The sequence below is a fragment of the Mus caroli genome, unplaced genomic scaffold (genome assembly GCF_978045245.1).
Source record: "Mus caroli unplaced genomic scaffold, Mus_caroli_1 scaffold_14, whole genome shotgun sequence".
In the NCBI taxonomy this organism is placed as follows: Eukaryota; Metazoa; Chordata; class Mammalia; order Rodentia; family Muridae; genus Mus; species Mus caroli.
Window position 1 is genome coordinate 116,769,018 of NW_028227269.1, and position 16,873 is coordinate 116,785,890.

Sequence of the window (16,873 nt, forward strand, 5' to 3'; positions counted from 1 at the left end):
GAAAGAAAGCTAGATAAGAAATGAATAACAGATGAGAAATATAGCTGCATAGGAGAGGATTGGCAAATTCAAAGATTCCCTCAAAGCCTGGATTTTAAATATGCTAAAGATTGAATTAAATATATTTTTTATTTTATTTTATTGTTTGAAACAGAATCCACTGTGTCCAGGTTGATTTTGAACTTGCTATATATCTAAAGATGATATTTATTTCTGATCTTCTTCTCTCTACCTCCTGAACGCTGGAATTAGAAGCATGAACCACCATACCTAGTTTATGTGGTACTAGGCAATGGAGCTTGTGAATTGAGAAACTTGTCATCTTTCTTCAAACATTTTCAAGTAAATAGCTGTCAACATCATACACAACATCACACACCCTGTTGCCCTTTTTTTTTTTCATGTCTGCAATTAGCTAATGCTAGGGGAAATATGGTGATGAAAGGCTGCATTTAAATACATGATTCAAATCTTATGCAAACCTTTGGAAAGTAATTCAGAGAAGTTGCATCCCTGAAGCAGCCCTAACAGCCCTAACAACCCTAGCAGCCCTAGCAGCCCTAGCAGCCCTAGCAGCCCTAGCAGCCCTAGCAGCCCTAGCAGCCCTAGCAGCCCTAGCAGCCCTAGCAGCCCTCTGTGTTGCAGAAAGAGGATGATCCGTGTGGGCGCACAGAGCCTGCCTTGTTTTATGCTTCTTCTCATGATCTTTATTTAGCTTCTTTGGTATTATATTCTGAAGATTCCTCAGACCATTTCCATTTCTTTTGTCACTTCTTATTCTATTTATAGATACCAAACTCATAGAAGTAACTTATTTCCACAAAGCAAAGCCACGTTTTTCTTTCTTTTAAAGACCTTCGAATCACATGAAAATAAGCCCTTGTATCACGTTGTTTAGAACAACAACAACAAAAAAAAAAAAACAAAATAAAAAACCTCTACAGTTCTTAGTAGCTTTTCAGAGTCAGATACTAGACAGTATCAGTGACTTTTAGACATCAACTTATTCGACAAGTAATTGTAGAGTATTCTTCTCCATAGGTGTTGGTTCCTGGCCCATTTTGGTTCTGTATATTGCTTTTAGGTAATTTCCTGGGATAAGGGTGGCTGAATTGACCATTTTAACTTTCATCTTAGCCTAAGGAGTCATCATAGTTAGGAAAGGCTGTTGCTACATTACCATGGTTGTCGATTTGACGTAGACATTGTTTTTGAGATGGCAGTTTCCATCATTCGGCACCACTATGCCTGCCAATTTGCTGTCAAGAGCAAGATGTGATGTCTGGTCTGTCATCACCAGCAGCAATCTTTTAGCTTCTTTTCGCCATCCAATATGACTCTTAAAATAAACACGTAATTAGACCCTGTACAATGACATGGATCTCACTGTGGTCTTTGCCTCAAGTAAACGATATGTTTGAGTTGACAAATATTGTCAGGCTTGAATGATGTACAGTCTCTAAAATAGCATGCTTAAGTATTTGTTTACCCTTCACTCCCTCACTATCATCTGGCCACTCTAGTTCCTGACTATAGGGGCATATGGTCCACCGGAGGAAGAATAAGCCAAATGACATGACAGGAGTGGAACACAAGACTCTTTCTGGCTGTCTTGAGGTGTGTACAAGCAAAACACATTCTTTTTGTTAGATTTTATCTTCTCTCTATAGCCGTTTCCCAACCTGGCCCTGCTATCCTGGCATACAGCAAAATGAATTTAAAGAGTGATGAGAAATGAGATTTTTAAAAATGTATTTCTCCATGTTGTTTCCACTGCACAAATCAACTAGAACATAAGACTCTTGCACCCTCAGCTACATCTGAGCACTCAGGCATCCAGCATGAAAAACTACTTACCTCACAGACGGCAGCCTGAAGCATGGCATCAAAACCTCCTTCAGGGGTGTCTATGTTTCCAGAGATCTTTTGTCTGTGGACTGCTTTTTCAAATTCAGTGATGTTTTCTGTCAGAGACAGCACATGAATGTATCCATGGGGAGGCATACAGTCTAAATTGTAGTCACTGTGTAAGAAAAGGAAGTTCAAAATCTAGTTTTCTATGCTTCCTTAAAGTTTTCAAAGTACTATTAACAGTCAAATTATGTAGTTTCTGTAAGAAAGAAGTGGGTTTTTGGAGGGGTGGGGAGATTTTTGTATCAAAATATCTGTAAGGTTGGAGAATTTAATGTTGATGAACACTTTTTTGTGAGCAGAATATATAACTGTAAGGTTTGATGTTCAAAAATGAAGATTCTATGTGTTTCACGAATACAGGATAATGAAGCACTTTAGTATGCTAATAATGGCTGAATTTTTAAGAGGAACATAAAAATTTGTACTAATTTCCTATTACAGTTTTGTTTTGGAGCTGATGAGAAACACATCCAGGGAGATAATTTGGGAATTCAGCGTAAGTAGCACTTTTATTTCTAAAAAGATATCACACTAATTTCACAAATGAAGCTTGCTGTGGAACTATTAGTGAGCATTAAATCTTATGAGAAAGACTTTGATAAACACTCTTGCATCTCAGAAAGAGACTCATTCCTTGGGTAGGCTCTCCTTCAAGGAGATTGTTCAAGCTTGGCATAATGTTACCCAAGTCCAAGGGAGACAGAGGCATCAGGATTGTGAGTTCTAGGTCAGTCTGTAACACCTCATCACAGAAAACTTTAATGAATGAATGGATAAAGAAATAAACAAATAGGAGAAGACTTCTCAAAGTCCCTTAAAAGATAAGTTAATACCATTCCATACAATTGATAACTATTTCTTCAAATTTGAATGTGTAGAGTGGAATGATTTGAGCAGTTTATAGAGATAGAAAATACCTTTAAGGAAAATGATCTATGGGACGAGAGGTTTGCAGAGTCATTTCTCTGAAAATTTATACTATGAAAATTTATACTATGTAGAAACTTGCTTGCTCAAAGATAGTTTTCTTTGCTTGGGGAGGCAGATACTATTTAGAATCAAATTTGTAATTTTTGATCTATGTCTTTGAGACAGTTGGCTACATCATTAACAATGTAAATATACAATATTACAATATAGTAAGATGTTAGTGTAGCATTGAGATGATAAATATTCTAAAACGTGTCAAAGCTAAAATCAACAAATTTGGAGCATGCACAAAGGAGAAATATAGTATTCCCAGAGGTATTTATATGCACGTCAGCCTCATTGGTATAAATTCATACAAAATTACTAATAAAAGGTAAGGTTTTCTTGTATGAAAAAAGCAAATAAACAATATTTGAGGAAATATCACTTAAATGTCTTCAGAGAGGAACAAAGATCCTTCCCAAATGTAAATAAAATAACTTTTATTTAATAAGGCAATATTTTGAAACATGGCAAGTCTTCATATAAGAACAAACAACATAAGAAAGATTCTTTTACTATTATCCACATGAAACATTAGCTACCTGCACTGATTGTGAATCCTTTCCGGGTGGATACTAATGTATGGCGAGACAGTTTTATCCACATATGAGCCAAAACCAAGACGGAAGTCACGGGAAAAAAGGGCCATTTTTTTAGATAAATCGTTTCCAACAGAATTCAATTTTTCTATATTATTGTGCATTGATGCTGACACATCAACCAGATAATAAAGATCCACGGGGTATTTCTTCAGAGGACGGACTTTTAACATAAAATTAGCTTCAGCTCCTAATTCAAAGAAAGAAAAACATCATGTAGTCTTTATTTACACATCTTAGATGTCAGTAAGTCAGTGACATTTTCATTTGTATTTGGAATGTGTGTGTGTGCGCCACCTGCATGTGTGTAAGCACACTTGTCACAACTTAATGTTGAGGCCAGACAACAACTTGCAGGAGTCAGAATCAGTTCTGTGCTTCTGTCTGGTGGATCCCAGAGATTGAACTGGATTCATCAGGCTACAGGTGGATTCTACAGGCAAGTGCCTGTAGCCACTGAGCCATCTTGGTGGCTTTCAGTGATACTTTATCTTTATTTTTTTTTAAATTTATTTATTTACTTTATGTATATGAGTACACCGTTTCATTTCTTCAGACACACCAGAAGAAGGCATCCGATCCCATGGTGCTGGGAATTGAACTCAGGACCTTTGGAAGAACAATCGGTGCTCTTAACCACTGAGCCATCTCTTCAGCCCTCAGTGATACTTTATTATGCAGCACAACTATAGTAAGTTTACACACTAGCAAGTTACTTTTCTTATTGTGTGACTGCCACTGTGTATCATTATGCACATGACTCAACACTGGATAGAGGTAACATAAGTGAAAACAACAGATTATTTGCGTTCACAGATTAGAGGATAAGGCCAGTTATCTTAGTGGGGATGGCATGGCAGTTGGGGCAGCAGGAGCTTGATGATCCACTTTTTCTTATCTTTGTTGATCAGGAATCAGAGTGTTACAGAAGATAGCAGAGTCAGGTTTGTCTCCTGAAAGCATCTCACAGTGACCCACTATACCAGCCATATCCTTTCAGAACAGGGACAGAAGCTGGGGACATAGTGTTCAAACAAATAGCCATGAGGGATGCCTCAGATCTAAGCTACAACAATGAATTTCTGACAGCTCTATAGACAACATACAATCAAAAATTTGACCAGCTCAGTACAAATGTAGGAGGAATCATTTACATAAACACAAATTGTCCATTGCCATGAGAGCTGGGAAACCACAATGCAAAGTAATAAGCAGCATTCTGTCTGGAAAAGGTTTAAGGTGGCTGTGCTCAGGGAATGATCTGAGGCAAATCAGAAAGACTCCTTACGGAAAATGACTTTTTATTCTATGTAGGTGTTAATTCATCCTTCTGAAATGAGGCCTTTGTCAATGAGATGTGAACCCCTTGGCACTTGACAGTACATGAAACTCTTTGAGATAATGAGTGATACATTATGGATCAGTTGATGAGCTTCCTCCTATAGATTACTGGGTAAGTCAGTGGGTTAGAGCAGAAAATAAGGCATACCATGTTGAAGGTGTAGAAATTATTAGTTCAACACATAGAGGGGCTTGTATGTTGAAGAAAGATCACAGAGGCCTTGAGAAAAATGACTGGCCTGGAAGACACAGTTACTCCCAAGACAGGTAGAGTTGCCCAAGGGTAGCTGTCTGCAGTGCAGGTTATTTAGTTCTTGGCCACTTTATGATTTGACATAGGACATGGGTTATTCATCTTGACCCTTCAGAGATTCTGGGTCTGCATTTAAGATATGCTAGGAATAGTCACCTACTTAAAATTTGTGAATTTCTCCTTTCAAAACAATAAGTTAAATGATTTCAAATCATTAACTGCTCATATACAGAGAACATTTCAACTGGGAAATATTTATAAAAATTAATTACAATCTGTATAGCCACATAGTGAGTGAGATGATATACTTAAAAGATTTCACTAATCAATTAATTATTCCTGTATTTTCCTTTAATTTTTTTTTTTTTACAATTCCAATGTTTTTCAGTCTGAACTATTTAACCTATCAAAATAATAAGGTTTTACTGGCAGATAAGAACAAATATAGAAAAAGAGGGGTATTCATTCGTTTCTAATTTGCTGCCTGAGTAGGAAACCCCATGAATGTAGTGCTCTGAGTTCTGCTTCCCCTAAGTTTGGAAGGAAAAGTGAGGTAAGCATAACCTAGCTTTGTACATTCTCTCAGTCCACTTTAGGAGCTGGGCTGCTTTCAGAGAGCATTTGCTCTATTCACCCTTTGGGTCCATGATGACAAGTACCAGTAGAAACATTCTGTAATTAAAGTGGGAATTTAAATGTAGGCGAGCATCAGAAATTAGTATACGGGGCCAGATTAAAAAAAGAAAAACACAGAACACAATTGGAGAGCATAGTTCATGCAGAAGGGCTTGACACATAGGTCAACACTTAAGCAATATATAAATTGTGTAATTGTTTTTTTGGAATGTTGCTTGGGAAGATTGATAAAGGGCTTAGCCTTTAGCCATAAGGTGTTTTTATCTTGGTGGATCATTGTAGTTTATGGTGGTTCTGTCTGACAATGAATGGCTCTCTGTTTTTAGAGATGATGCTAGATGTGTCAGTTTTCAGCAGACTGTGCAGAGAACTCAGCAAATGTGTGGGCTGGTGACCTCAGTGAAAGACAGTTTGTGCAGCAGCTGTAAAGGTTTACTTGGGGGCCTAAGCTACTGAAGACACTTCAGGCAAATGCCAGCCACACAGGGGTTTTATGCTGACAAGATTTGTTCACAGCCTAGCCAGCAAAATCTCCTTTCACTGGCTCAGCAAAGAAGAGGTGATGAGAAAGCCTTGGAGACCATTGTGACAGGATCCTGGATTATCTAGATGCTGGCCTCAGCATAGATACCTAGATCAGTCCCCAACGTGGGCTAAGACCTCAATAAGATAAGTTGCCAATAACCTCAATGAGAAAGTTTTAAAGAAAAACTTTCTATACTTTGATCTTGTAGTCATTGCCCAGGAAAACAATATTTATTATATTTACATTTCCAGACCCCTGAACTGCCAGTGAGTTTTTGCTAGTTCAGGGTAGATAGCCCTATACAGGTTGACTCCAAATCTCACTCTGCTTGTTAATATGGGATCAAATTTGCATTACCATGCCTTCCTTGCCTGTGAACTTCACTCATTACCCATAATGTGCTCTCATGTTGCCTTTGGATTATGCAATTATGTATATGGAAAAAATTAGCTGTGGGTTTTGTAATATAGAGAAATATGTATAGATATATTACTTAAGATCTGTGGCTGTCACCATTGCAGGGCTGTTAATGCAAGTAGCAATATTTTAATGTCAGAGGAACTGTGGGAGATGAGCTATGCAGAGATAGATGCACTACATTCATATATTCTACAAACTGGTATATATTAGCTGATCAAACCATTCTTTAATTGAATGTTGCCCAAGTTACTCTTAAGTCTATTATTTATATTCAACCCAAACTATGCCCTTTGTCCTATTATAAGTGATTTTATAATGAGATTACATGGAAACTTTAGGATATCTAAATTATAAAATTTTAAAATGTCCTATTTAATTAAAAATTGGCCACCACCTAGCTTGGTGTGCCAGGGCTTGTCTTGTTTCCCAGGAGTGCTACCAAAGGAACTATGAAAGTAACAGCAAAACCGTGCTGGTGGACCATGGAACTCTGGACTGAAGTGGCAATGCCTCATGCTCATCAAACACTGTGTTTTAAAACAAAGAGACTAACAACAGTGAGGAAGGAAGAGAAATGAGAGCTAATCACCCTTGATATTTCTTCCTACAAGAATAGCTTCATGAGCTAGACACATGGCTCAGTGGTTAAGAGCATGAGCTGTTCTTCCATAGGACTCAGATTTGATTTCCAGAACCCACATGGTGCTCACATCCATATGTAACTCCAATCCCAAGGCATCCAAAACCCTCATCTGATCCCTGAGGGCATTGTGTACAAGTGGTGCACAAACATATATGCAGGCAAAACACACATAAATATATAAATAACTAAATTAAAGAATAGCTTCTTACTCATTCCTCATTAGTGGTAATATTTGAATTTTAAGGCAATTTTATGTAAAGAATTACATTATTTTTTCATGACTATGGTAGTTAGAGTGAAAATGGGTCCCAGTGGGCTTAAATCTTTGAGTACTTCATGCCTAGTGCCTAGTGGAACTGTTTGGAACTGATTAAAAGATGTGGTCTTGTTAGAGTAGCTATGTCACTAGGGGTGAGCTTTGAGGTTTCAAATGACTCTTTCCATTTCCAGTATGTTTTTCACTACTTTCTACATGTGGATCAAGATGGGAGTTCTAGGCTGTTCTTGTTACCATGTCTCTGCTGTGCCATCATAGAATCTAGCCTTCAGGAACCATAATTCCAATGAACATTTTCTTATAAGTTGCTTTGGTCATGATGTCTTATCACATCAACAGAAAAGTAACTAAGACAAAGACCCATGTTCAATCATTCCTATTATTACTTTAAAACAAACTGGATTCTTTCAATTATTAGACATTATCAAACCGTTATATTCAATCATATTTGATTTCTAAGTAAGGAGAAACGGACCTGAAGTTTACTTTCCAAATACTTAGAGAGGTAAGACATGATGGACAACTATTTAGATTGAAGTTTACTAGAGAGGTTTAGTCAGTGTATCTTCAGCTCATGTATAGTTGTTTGTAGTCACTCATGTCATTTTGCTCTGAGTATGGAGGATAAAGGGTGATGTTATGTTGCTGGTATCTTTTTCTTACCAGACTCATGAGGAGGAAATTTTGGACAACGAGAAATGAGTTTCTGACAATGTTTTAGTTTTTGTTCAAATCCTTTGCTGCCATGGAACCCATGCTTCCTTTTCTTCATCAGCTTCTCTTCATGGAGTACAAGTGAATGTGAAGACTATACTCTCTCTCTCTCTCTCTCTCTCTCTCTCTCTCTCTCTCTCTCTCTCTCTCTCTCTCTCTCTCTCTGTGTGTGTGTGTGTGTGTGTGTGTGTGTGTGTGTGTGTTGTGAATTAAACCACATTTTCTAACTAATTTTAGATCCTGTCGCCCACATTAAACCATCAAACCACTAAACATAGTTGATAGTCAATGCCAACTATGTGGAAAATGGTTATAATTGACTATAATCTGGGGCTGACCATAACATTTCCTCCTTGGTATTTTCTTGTCTTTATGAATTTCTCCCCTCCCATCTTGTGTCCTCTTCTTACCATCTTTTCATTTTATTGTTGTTTCACACAGGACCTCACTATGTAGTTCAGATTGGCCTAAAACTCAACTCCCTCTGACTCTCTTCTTCCTGTCTTAGCTTTTGCCTACATTTCTCCTTCTTACTTCACCTTCCTCCTTGGCCTTGAACTTTTCCAGACACTACAGCATGGATTCTGTTTTTTTGTTTGTTTGTTGGTTGGTTGGTTGGTTGGTTTTTTGTTTTTGTTTTTTTTTTTTGTTGTTGTTGTTGTTTTTTTGTTGTTGTTGTTGTTTTTTTTTTTTTTTGGTTAAAGCTCAAAGTTTTATATGTACCTGCCTGCCTCAGGAGCTCAAGTAACTAATTATGGCAGATTGAAGCACCTCTACCTTCATCTTAAGTCTAACAAAATAAAACTGCTTGTAAGTTCCCAGAAATACTCTGCAAACACATGCTTCCATGTCTGCTTTATGTTCATTTTGGCTGTGGTAAGCTAACCTCCCTTTCCTTCATGTAATTACGGCTTTAAGACACTGTTCAGTAAGCTACTTCTCCTTGGATCAGGCTGAGCTTCCTTCTCTTGTTTCCCTGGCAACTGGATCATACTCTCATTTTAATGTTTTCTATATAATTATGAGGTTCCAGACATACCATCTTTATTGTCTTTCAATTTTTAAAAGCTACTATAAGATAGTTTTACACTATAAGATTAGCTCTGTATTTGGCACACAGTAAAAACACATATATTATTGATTATTGCCATTATTTCTATTGGATTCTAAGTAAACTTAAGAATAGGGCTTGCTTTTCATCTCTGAAGCCTTTTTATCTTCCTATAATCTGAGAATACCTAAAACAATATAGATCCAAAAGGGGAAAAGTTATAATTATTGATGTATATAAATTACATGAACCCATAAGCAGAAACATGCAAATTATACATACTACATTGCAAATATTTTCTGAAGAACAGGACATATGAAGGATATAGTCACATTTCTTAGAGATAAATAATATATAAACCAGGATAACCTGCTGGAAATTAGTGTTTAATTATAAAATAGGGTGATTGGCATATTAGTATGGACAAGAAAATCACACCAAAAACTTAAAGAAAAGATGGTTAGAAATGTCAGCTTATCAAAGATGTTCAAGCATCCTAGTACTGGCATGGGGAGGCTGAGAGCAGATAGCTCACGGACTATTACACTGAGAACATTGAAGACTGGGCCTGCAAAATGGCTTAATCTGTAAAGGTGCCTACTGCTGATGACCCAAGTTTTATCCCTGGGACTCATATTATGGAAAGGACTGACTCCCACAAATTGTCCCTTGACCTCCCCTTATGAGCTATAGCATTTTTGCCTACACACAGACACACAGACACACACACTAAATAAATGTAATACAATTTTTGATTAAAAATTGAAGACATTAAATAAGAAAGAAAGCTTGGCTCACATAAATCTAAGTGAATCTCATTTTTTTCTTATGAATTTTATGGGAATAAATGTACATTACAAATCTAAACAAATTTTCTCCCCTTAACACAATGTTACAATTTGAAACTTGAATGTTTGCAAGGGCCCAATATGTTAAATGTCTGATTCATTCTCCAGTGCTGTTGGAGGTGAAGCCTAGCTGAATAAAGTTAGTCACTGGAGACATGCCTTTGGAAGTATATTTGGACCCCTGTCTCTTTCTCTTTGCCCTTAACCAACATGAAATGGTGCATGTTTATGTCTCATCTGCATGCCATAATAAACAGTCTCATAGGCCCCAAAACAGTGAAGCCGAATGATCATGGATGGAAATGCTGATATCATAAGACAAAACAAATCTGTAAGTTATTTCTCTGAAGTATTTTGTCACAGTGACAAAGCTAACTCACCTAGCAAATCCACTTTTAGCAACATATTCTAAGGAAATAAGCTGGTCTGTTAGAGAAACTGCATTTGAACTTGATTGGAATAATCTCACCCTCATTACTAAATATAATGTAACAGTGTTTTTGGAGACTTATAATTGCCACAATAACATCTTCTTGTTCAAATATGTATATTCTTTTGTTTGTCAGGACACAGTAGCTCTTAGTCTCAAATGCAGTCTTCTCTGATTTGCTACAGTGAAGGTAGACTCACAACAACTAAGTATCTTGTAGGCCTACTGCAAATCTGTATAGGAGTTTGCATGACACGGGTATAATTGTTCCTTGAAAGTCTGAATGAACACAAAGCACTTCTTACCATGTAACTGTTTATACCAAAAATACTTGTATACTATTTCTCATTTAATAAAAAATTTAATTTACTTTTATCTTTATTTGTTAATTAGATTTACTAACAATATATTATTCTTACTGGGCTTATATATCTACTTACATTTTATTTTAATGCTATATTTAACTTATTATTTTAAATTTAAATTATTTAATTTTATTTTATGATTGCTTGTTTTGGTGTCATTTGTTTGGATGCTTAGTTCGCTTGTATTCATTTCTTTTGCAAAATAAAAGCAAACATTTCCATTTTTTAGAACAATTCAAGTTATATCTTTTCTATTTGAATGTATTTTGTCACTGTTACTCTTAGTTTATGATTAGAACTTTGATTTTATCTTTTGAGTCAATTTTAATTCACTGTGCTCAAAGATATGGATTATGAAATAATTCTTAGTTTCTGTAATGGGGTTCTCATGATTAATTTCTTAATATATTTTATGAACTTTAATAGCTTATATATCAGTGTTATAAGCTGAATAGTATTTGGAGATGTGCCTTGGGAAGTGATTAGGTTTAGATGAGATCATGAGGGTTGTACTGTAATTAATAATGGGATTAATAATCCTCTGAGATACTGGAGAACTTAATTCTACATTGTCCCCCTTTCTATGACTTTCCCAGTCAATTCTGCCATGTGAGGAGTTATTAGGAAAATCTGTTAGCCTGGTGAAGAACCATCACTGGGCACTAAATATGCCTACATCTTGTTCTTGAACTTCCCTGGCTTTAGACATTGTAGCTTTTCTGGAACTGTGAGAAAAGATAATTCTATCATTTGTGTCACCAAATATAAGACATTGTGCGGTGGCAGCTAAACATACTAAAGTGTCAAATTTTTAAGCTCAGTTGTTCTGATATATAATTTCCCCCTATTTCCTCTGAAGATATTGAAGGAAATGGTTTTCAGCTCTCATCCTCTAATGAACAACTTGTTAAGTCAAGTGAAGAGAGATGACACAGTGATCTGAGGGATTTGAAGAAAGACTCGGGGTAAAGACCATGGTAACATCATTCCTTCAAATGTAGGTGTGCTTGGGGAGTAACGCTGGACACACCAGAACTAGAAAGCCAAATTATAATGGAGAGCCATATATGTTACCATTCAGGGTTAACACAGAAAGAACAAACAAGCAAACAAACAAAAAAAAAACCCCACCCCATGAAGACTTTACAGATAAAGGTGGAAAATGCTGTCAAGATATGGAGACTATTGCATATGCCAGCAAGATTTTGCTGAAAGGACCCTGATATAGCCTCCTGTGAGGCTTTGCCAGTGCCTGGAAAATACAGAAGTGGATGCTCACAGTCATCTATAGGATGGAACACAGGGTCCCCAATGGAGGAGCTAGAGAAAGTACCCAAGAGCTAAAGGGGTCTGCAGCCCTATAGGAGGAACAACAATATGAATTAATCAGTACCCCCAGAGCTCATGTCTCTAGCTGCATATGTAGCAGAAGATGGCCTAGTCAGCCATTGTTGGGAAGAGAGACCCCTTGGTCTAGCAAACTTTATATGCCCCAGTACAGGGGTATGCCAGGGCCAAGAAGTGGGAGTGAGTGGTTAGGGGAACAGGGTGGGGGAGGGTATAGGGGACTTTTGGGATAGCATTTGAAATGTAAATGAAGAAAATATCTAATAAAAAAAGATATAAAGATATGGAGACTGGTAAGAAACTGGGACTTTTAGAAGTAATCTAGGAGAGATTAGAAAAACCTGAGATCATGGCCCTGTTGTAAAACCAAGTAGAGAAAAAAAGTCATTAGAAGTGGATGGACAATTATAATTGCAGAAGATTGTGTGTGCAGGCAAAACCTATGCATGATTACTGGAATGCTAAGGGCAGATTGGTCTGGGTATGATTGCTTGTTTTACTGTCCTTTTGTTTGTATGCTCAGTTCATTTTTATTCATTTCTTTTTCAAAATAACAATTCAAGTTATACCTTATTTATTTGAATATATTGTGTCATTGTTACTCTTAGTTTATGATTAGAACTTTGATTACATTTTGTGAGCCAATTTTATTGAGCTATGAATAAAGATATGGATTGTGAAATAATTTTTAGTTTAATTAAATTTATTAAAAACAAAAATGAGAACAGACCACCCACACTGAACTAATGAAGCATTAAAAACAACTTAATATTACTTTAAACCAGTCTTCTAGCTCTGTGGTTTATGCCTGTGTTCTTTAACATCTTGTATACAATTCATGTATTGGAATTCATGTACCTGGGGCAATGGTTGTTTTCTAGATCTACAAACATATGTCAGACTGAGGGACCTACTGTGACAGAAGGAGAGATATCAGAGAAATGCATGAGGAAAAGTATATACTAATCTCAAATGCCATCACAGAGCTGTCTAAGGTAATTATGATAATAATAAATGATAGTTTTGTTTAAAAGTTCATAGCAAAGGCTCTCAGTACTTAATTTGTTTTTTCCAATAACTAATGAATCAGTGCATCATGTAAGTATTTATGGAGAATTTGCTCTATTCCTGCACTCTGAGAAATGGAGAAGGAGTATTAAAAAAGTGTGTTCTCTTTCTTGTCTTAGCAGCTATGACAGGCTTGGAGCTACCAGGCTTGACAATGGCCATGCATTTATCATACATACATGGCTAAAGGAGAGAACTCCTGCAACTTATTCTCTGACTTCTAGGTGCACTGTGGCATGTGTGTGCCTCTTTGCCCTCTACCAACTAAATAACTAAATGTAAGAAAAACTTCCCTTTCTCCAGAGCTTCATTGGATTCAGAGCATAATTACAGCACAGTGTGACTGGACCATAAGATCAGAACACAGAGTTACAATAGGTTGAGATAAGGTTTCTAATGTGTCCCAGATCATACAGTTTAGCTACAAACATGACAGGGACAAGATCTGAGCTCAGTAGACTTCAGCTACTCTGCTGTTGGTTGTATCATATTAACTGTGAGCAAGTTACTAGGAGCTGTCATTGCAAATTAAGGATCATCACAGATTTCTTTGAAAATTGCCAAACCTGGATGAAGTTGGATTGAGACTTCTCCTGGTGTCACCTGGGTATTGATTTCATTCTCACTTGATGTTACTACATGCACAGACAGGTATTCTATTGAATCAACTGGACAGCCTTTGCTTATCAAACTGGAAACAGTATCACAACGTTCACTTCCTGATCCACCTGAAACAAAATCCTGTTTAAAAAAAAAGAAAAAAAAAAGAAAATCACTGATGTTTTTTGGCAAATCACCTCTGTGACAACTTAAGAAACCTTACAATGTAAATCTTACAAAGGAGACATTTCCCATGTAGAACAAATTAAGTTATCACATAAATTAGCTGTATGCTTCTAATAAAACTATGACCTACGTTGTCGGGAATAAAAGTTTCACTTCTACAGTTCATTTAAAACTAGGAAAACAAGTTAATAAGGAGGTGAGTTTCATCAAGCACTTTAATTGATGTTGACTGAGCCCTGTAAAATTACACCAGCTTCATTCTTTTTAAACATCTGACTTTGGAAAGACAGACTTAAGAAAAGAATTAGTCAAAGTGGACAATTTATTGTTTCCACATGTGTGCCGTATGTTTCAAGGAACCCAGCTGGCATGTCTACTGTATACTGTTGTGCTTGGGAGATGAGAACAACTCCTTCAAAATCACATGAATAACTGTGCTGACAACTCATCTAAGAAGGAATTGGAATTCTAGCTTCTTAAACTATCAATTTCTGCAGTTTGTTATATACAAAGCAGCCCATAAATAACTAGACAAACCAAGAAAGATGCCTGTGATGACATAGCAATAGATGATTTCAATTCAGGCTTTCCTGATTTTTCATCTAAAGCTAAATTTGTCATGATCATTCAGCATAAAATGGTGGCTAGCTTAGGATTAATGAAATTTGATTAAAAGTTAATTTGTTCTGGCTGAGATTAAAAAAGTGATATTTCTATTATTTTCATGTGACCATTCAGGTTTTGTACTGAAAAGTATGGAACTATTTTACTATTGATAATATTGATCTAAATTATTTATTTGAGGCAGTTACATGTGATCTGAGTATTTGCCCAGTAATCTTCCTTGCAGAGCTATTTTGGCCCAGCATTTAATAATTTCACCTTTCAGTTATATGATTCAAGGAATTTGATCTCTAGTTAATTAATCATTCAGCAAGAGTTATTGAGCAGACACTACACGATAATGATTTTTCTAAGTGTTAAGGATACAAAGCAAGGCAGCTAGAGTCTTCACTACTGAAGTCAACAGATCATGGATGAATTCAGTCACTAAGCAGGAAAATATACGTATTATATTTTATATGGGAATAAAGCCTAGGGGCAAGAGAATATCATAGGGTTTATGGAGAAAGTGAAGTATGAACTTTAAATGACAAGCCAAAGGTGATGTCATTAATTATAAAGAGTGATATCCCCAGAACCAGGGCAATAGAAAACATTAAAATTTTTTTTTCTTTTCTCAATTTAGAGTATGGCTTAGTAAATTAAAGTAAGTGGGACAAATGCAACCATTTATCTGTTTTCATGGTTTGTGTGTCATAATGCCCCATTTTTAGAAGATGGTAGAAGAATGTGCTGCAGAGACTGTGTATGGCTCCAAGTGCTAACGGTTTACTGTTTGGCCTTCACATTATTGGCTGATAATTAGTGTATGTCTTTCACTGGTGATCCAAAAGCAGTAAAAATGGAAAGGGCAATCTGCCCTTCTTTCTAATTAAACTTTCCAAGTGTTTGGTAAGTGGTATTGCGGACACAGGCACATTTAAATGTGGCTTACAGTTAACCTTCACCTAGATTTTAAGCAGAAGCTTAAAACAGTTGTAACCTTTACTTATATCTAAATGCATCATATCAACTGGTAACACCCACAGCTATCAACCAGATACAGTTTTGTAAACTGCTTGGAGTTCCTCAGAGAAGTAGGCAGTAACTGGTACAGCATGTGTCACAGTTCCTCTAGTACACTTCAAGTTAAGTGGAGGACTCTGTTTCTCTCAGCATTTGGACACTGAGGGTACACAAGGTTTGGTACTTGTTGCAATTGCTTCTTGGCCTTTTAGCTAAGATCAAGTGTGGTACTTGTTGCATTTCCAACTTACATGTCATGTCACAAAAGGGCTACAATCATTTTCCTGATGTAAAGTCCCCATGATGTCATATCATGCAAAGGAAATAAAATATAAGCAGTTCTAATCTTCCTTTCCAGCCTGCTAGAGTGTCTGAACTCTGGTGTACAAAATACAGACGATGAAGAGGTGGCTAATTTCCTGTAACTATACATCAAGTTATATGCCATGTGACCTTTAAATGTCAAATAGTTTTGCTAAAATAGCAAAATCTTCTCAATTGTTTTGCAATGTCTGAATCAGAATGGTGGTTTTAACCCCCACTATAAGCACTAAATCAGAAAAGTATTTCCAACAGACCAATTACGTTTGAAAAGGAAAGAAAAGGCTCTTGCCATTGCGGCTTACTTTCCATTTGAAAGAAAAGCAATTTGAAACCACACCCTTTTAATTTCTTGGCAGTTTATGTCATTTTAATTTCTTCTAGCCCTTATGTTTTACTTTTTCTTTGAGAAAAATACTGGGGAACTCAGACTCCAAGTTTCTGTAGCTAGAATCTGATGAGAAGGAGAGGCCCAGGCTGAAGTTCCTACAGCTTTTTAGCCTTCACCAGTTGCCTCTTCTGTGAAATAGCATAACACTCTGTATATATAAACAAAATGTATTTCTCCCCTACTGAGTGTTTTGAGCTTCCAAAGCCAGCAATCTGCTTGGAAATGGAGGGTCTTATTCTGTGATGACTGTGGTTTCAAGTCAGGCGTGTTCTAACACTGGCTGTCTCAGCCAAGATGGAAAGAGAATAGCTCAAAACAGTGTCTCCTCTTATGGATGTTAGT

At 36.6% G+C, this 16,873-nt stretch overlaps 1 protein-coding gene across 1 annotated transcript in view; it reads right to left on the minus strand.

Annotated features, from left to right (window-relative positions):
- Itgb8 (integrin subunit beta 8) overlaps positions 1-16,873 on the minus strand; it is an 83,957-nt gene that overhangs the window by 32,785 nt on the left and 34,299 nt on the right. The window contains exons 3-6 of the mRNA XM_021179505.3: positions 13,971-14,145; positions 3,429-3,675; positions 1,858-2,023; positions 1,181-1,339 (exon numbers count right to left, since the gene is read on the minus strand). Coding sequence (XP_021035164.1) covers positions 1,181-1,339; positions 1,858-2,023; positions 3,429-3,675; positions 13,971-14,145 — 747 coding nt within the window. The remainder of the gene's footprint in view (positions 1-1,180; positions 1,340-1,857; positions 2,024-3,428; positions 3,676-13,970; positions 14,146-16,873) is intronic.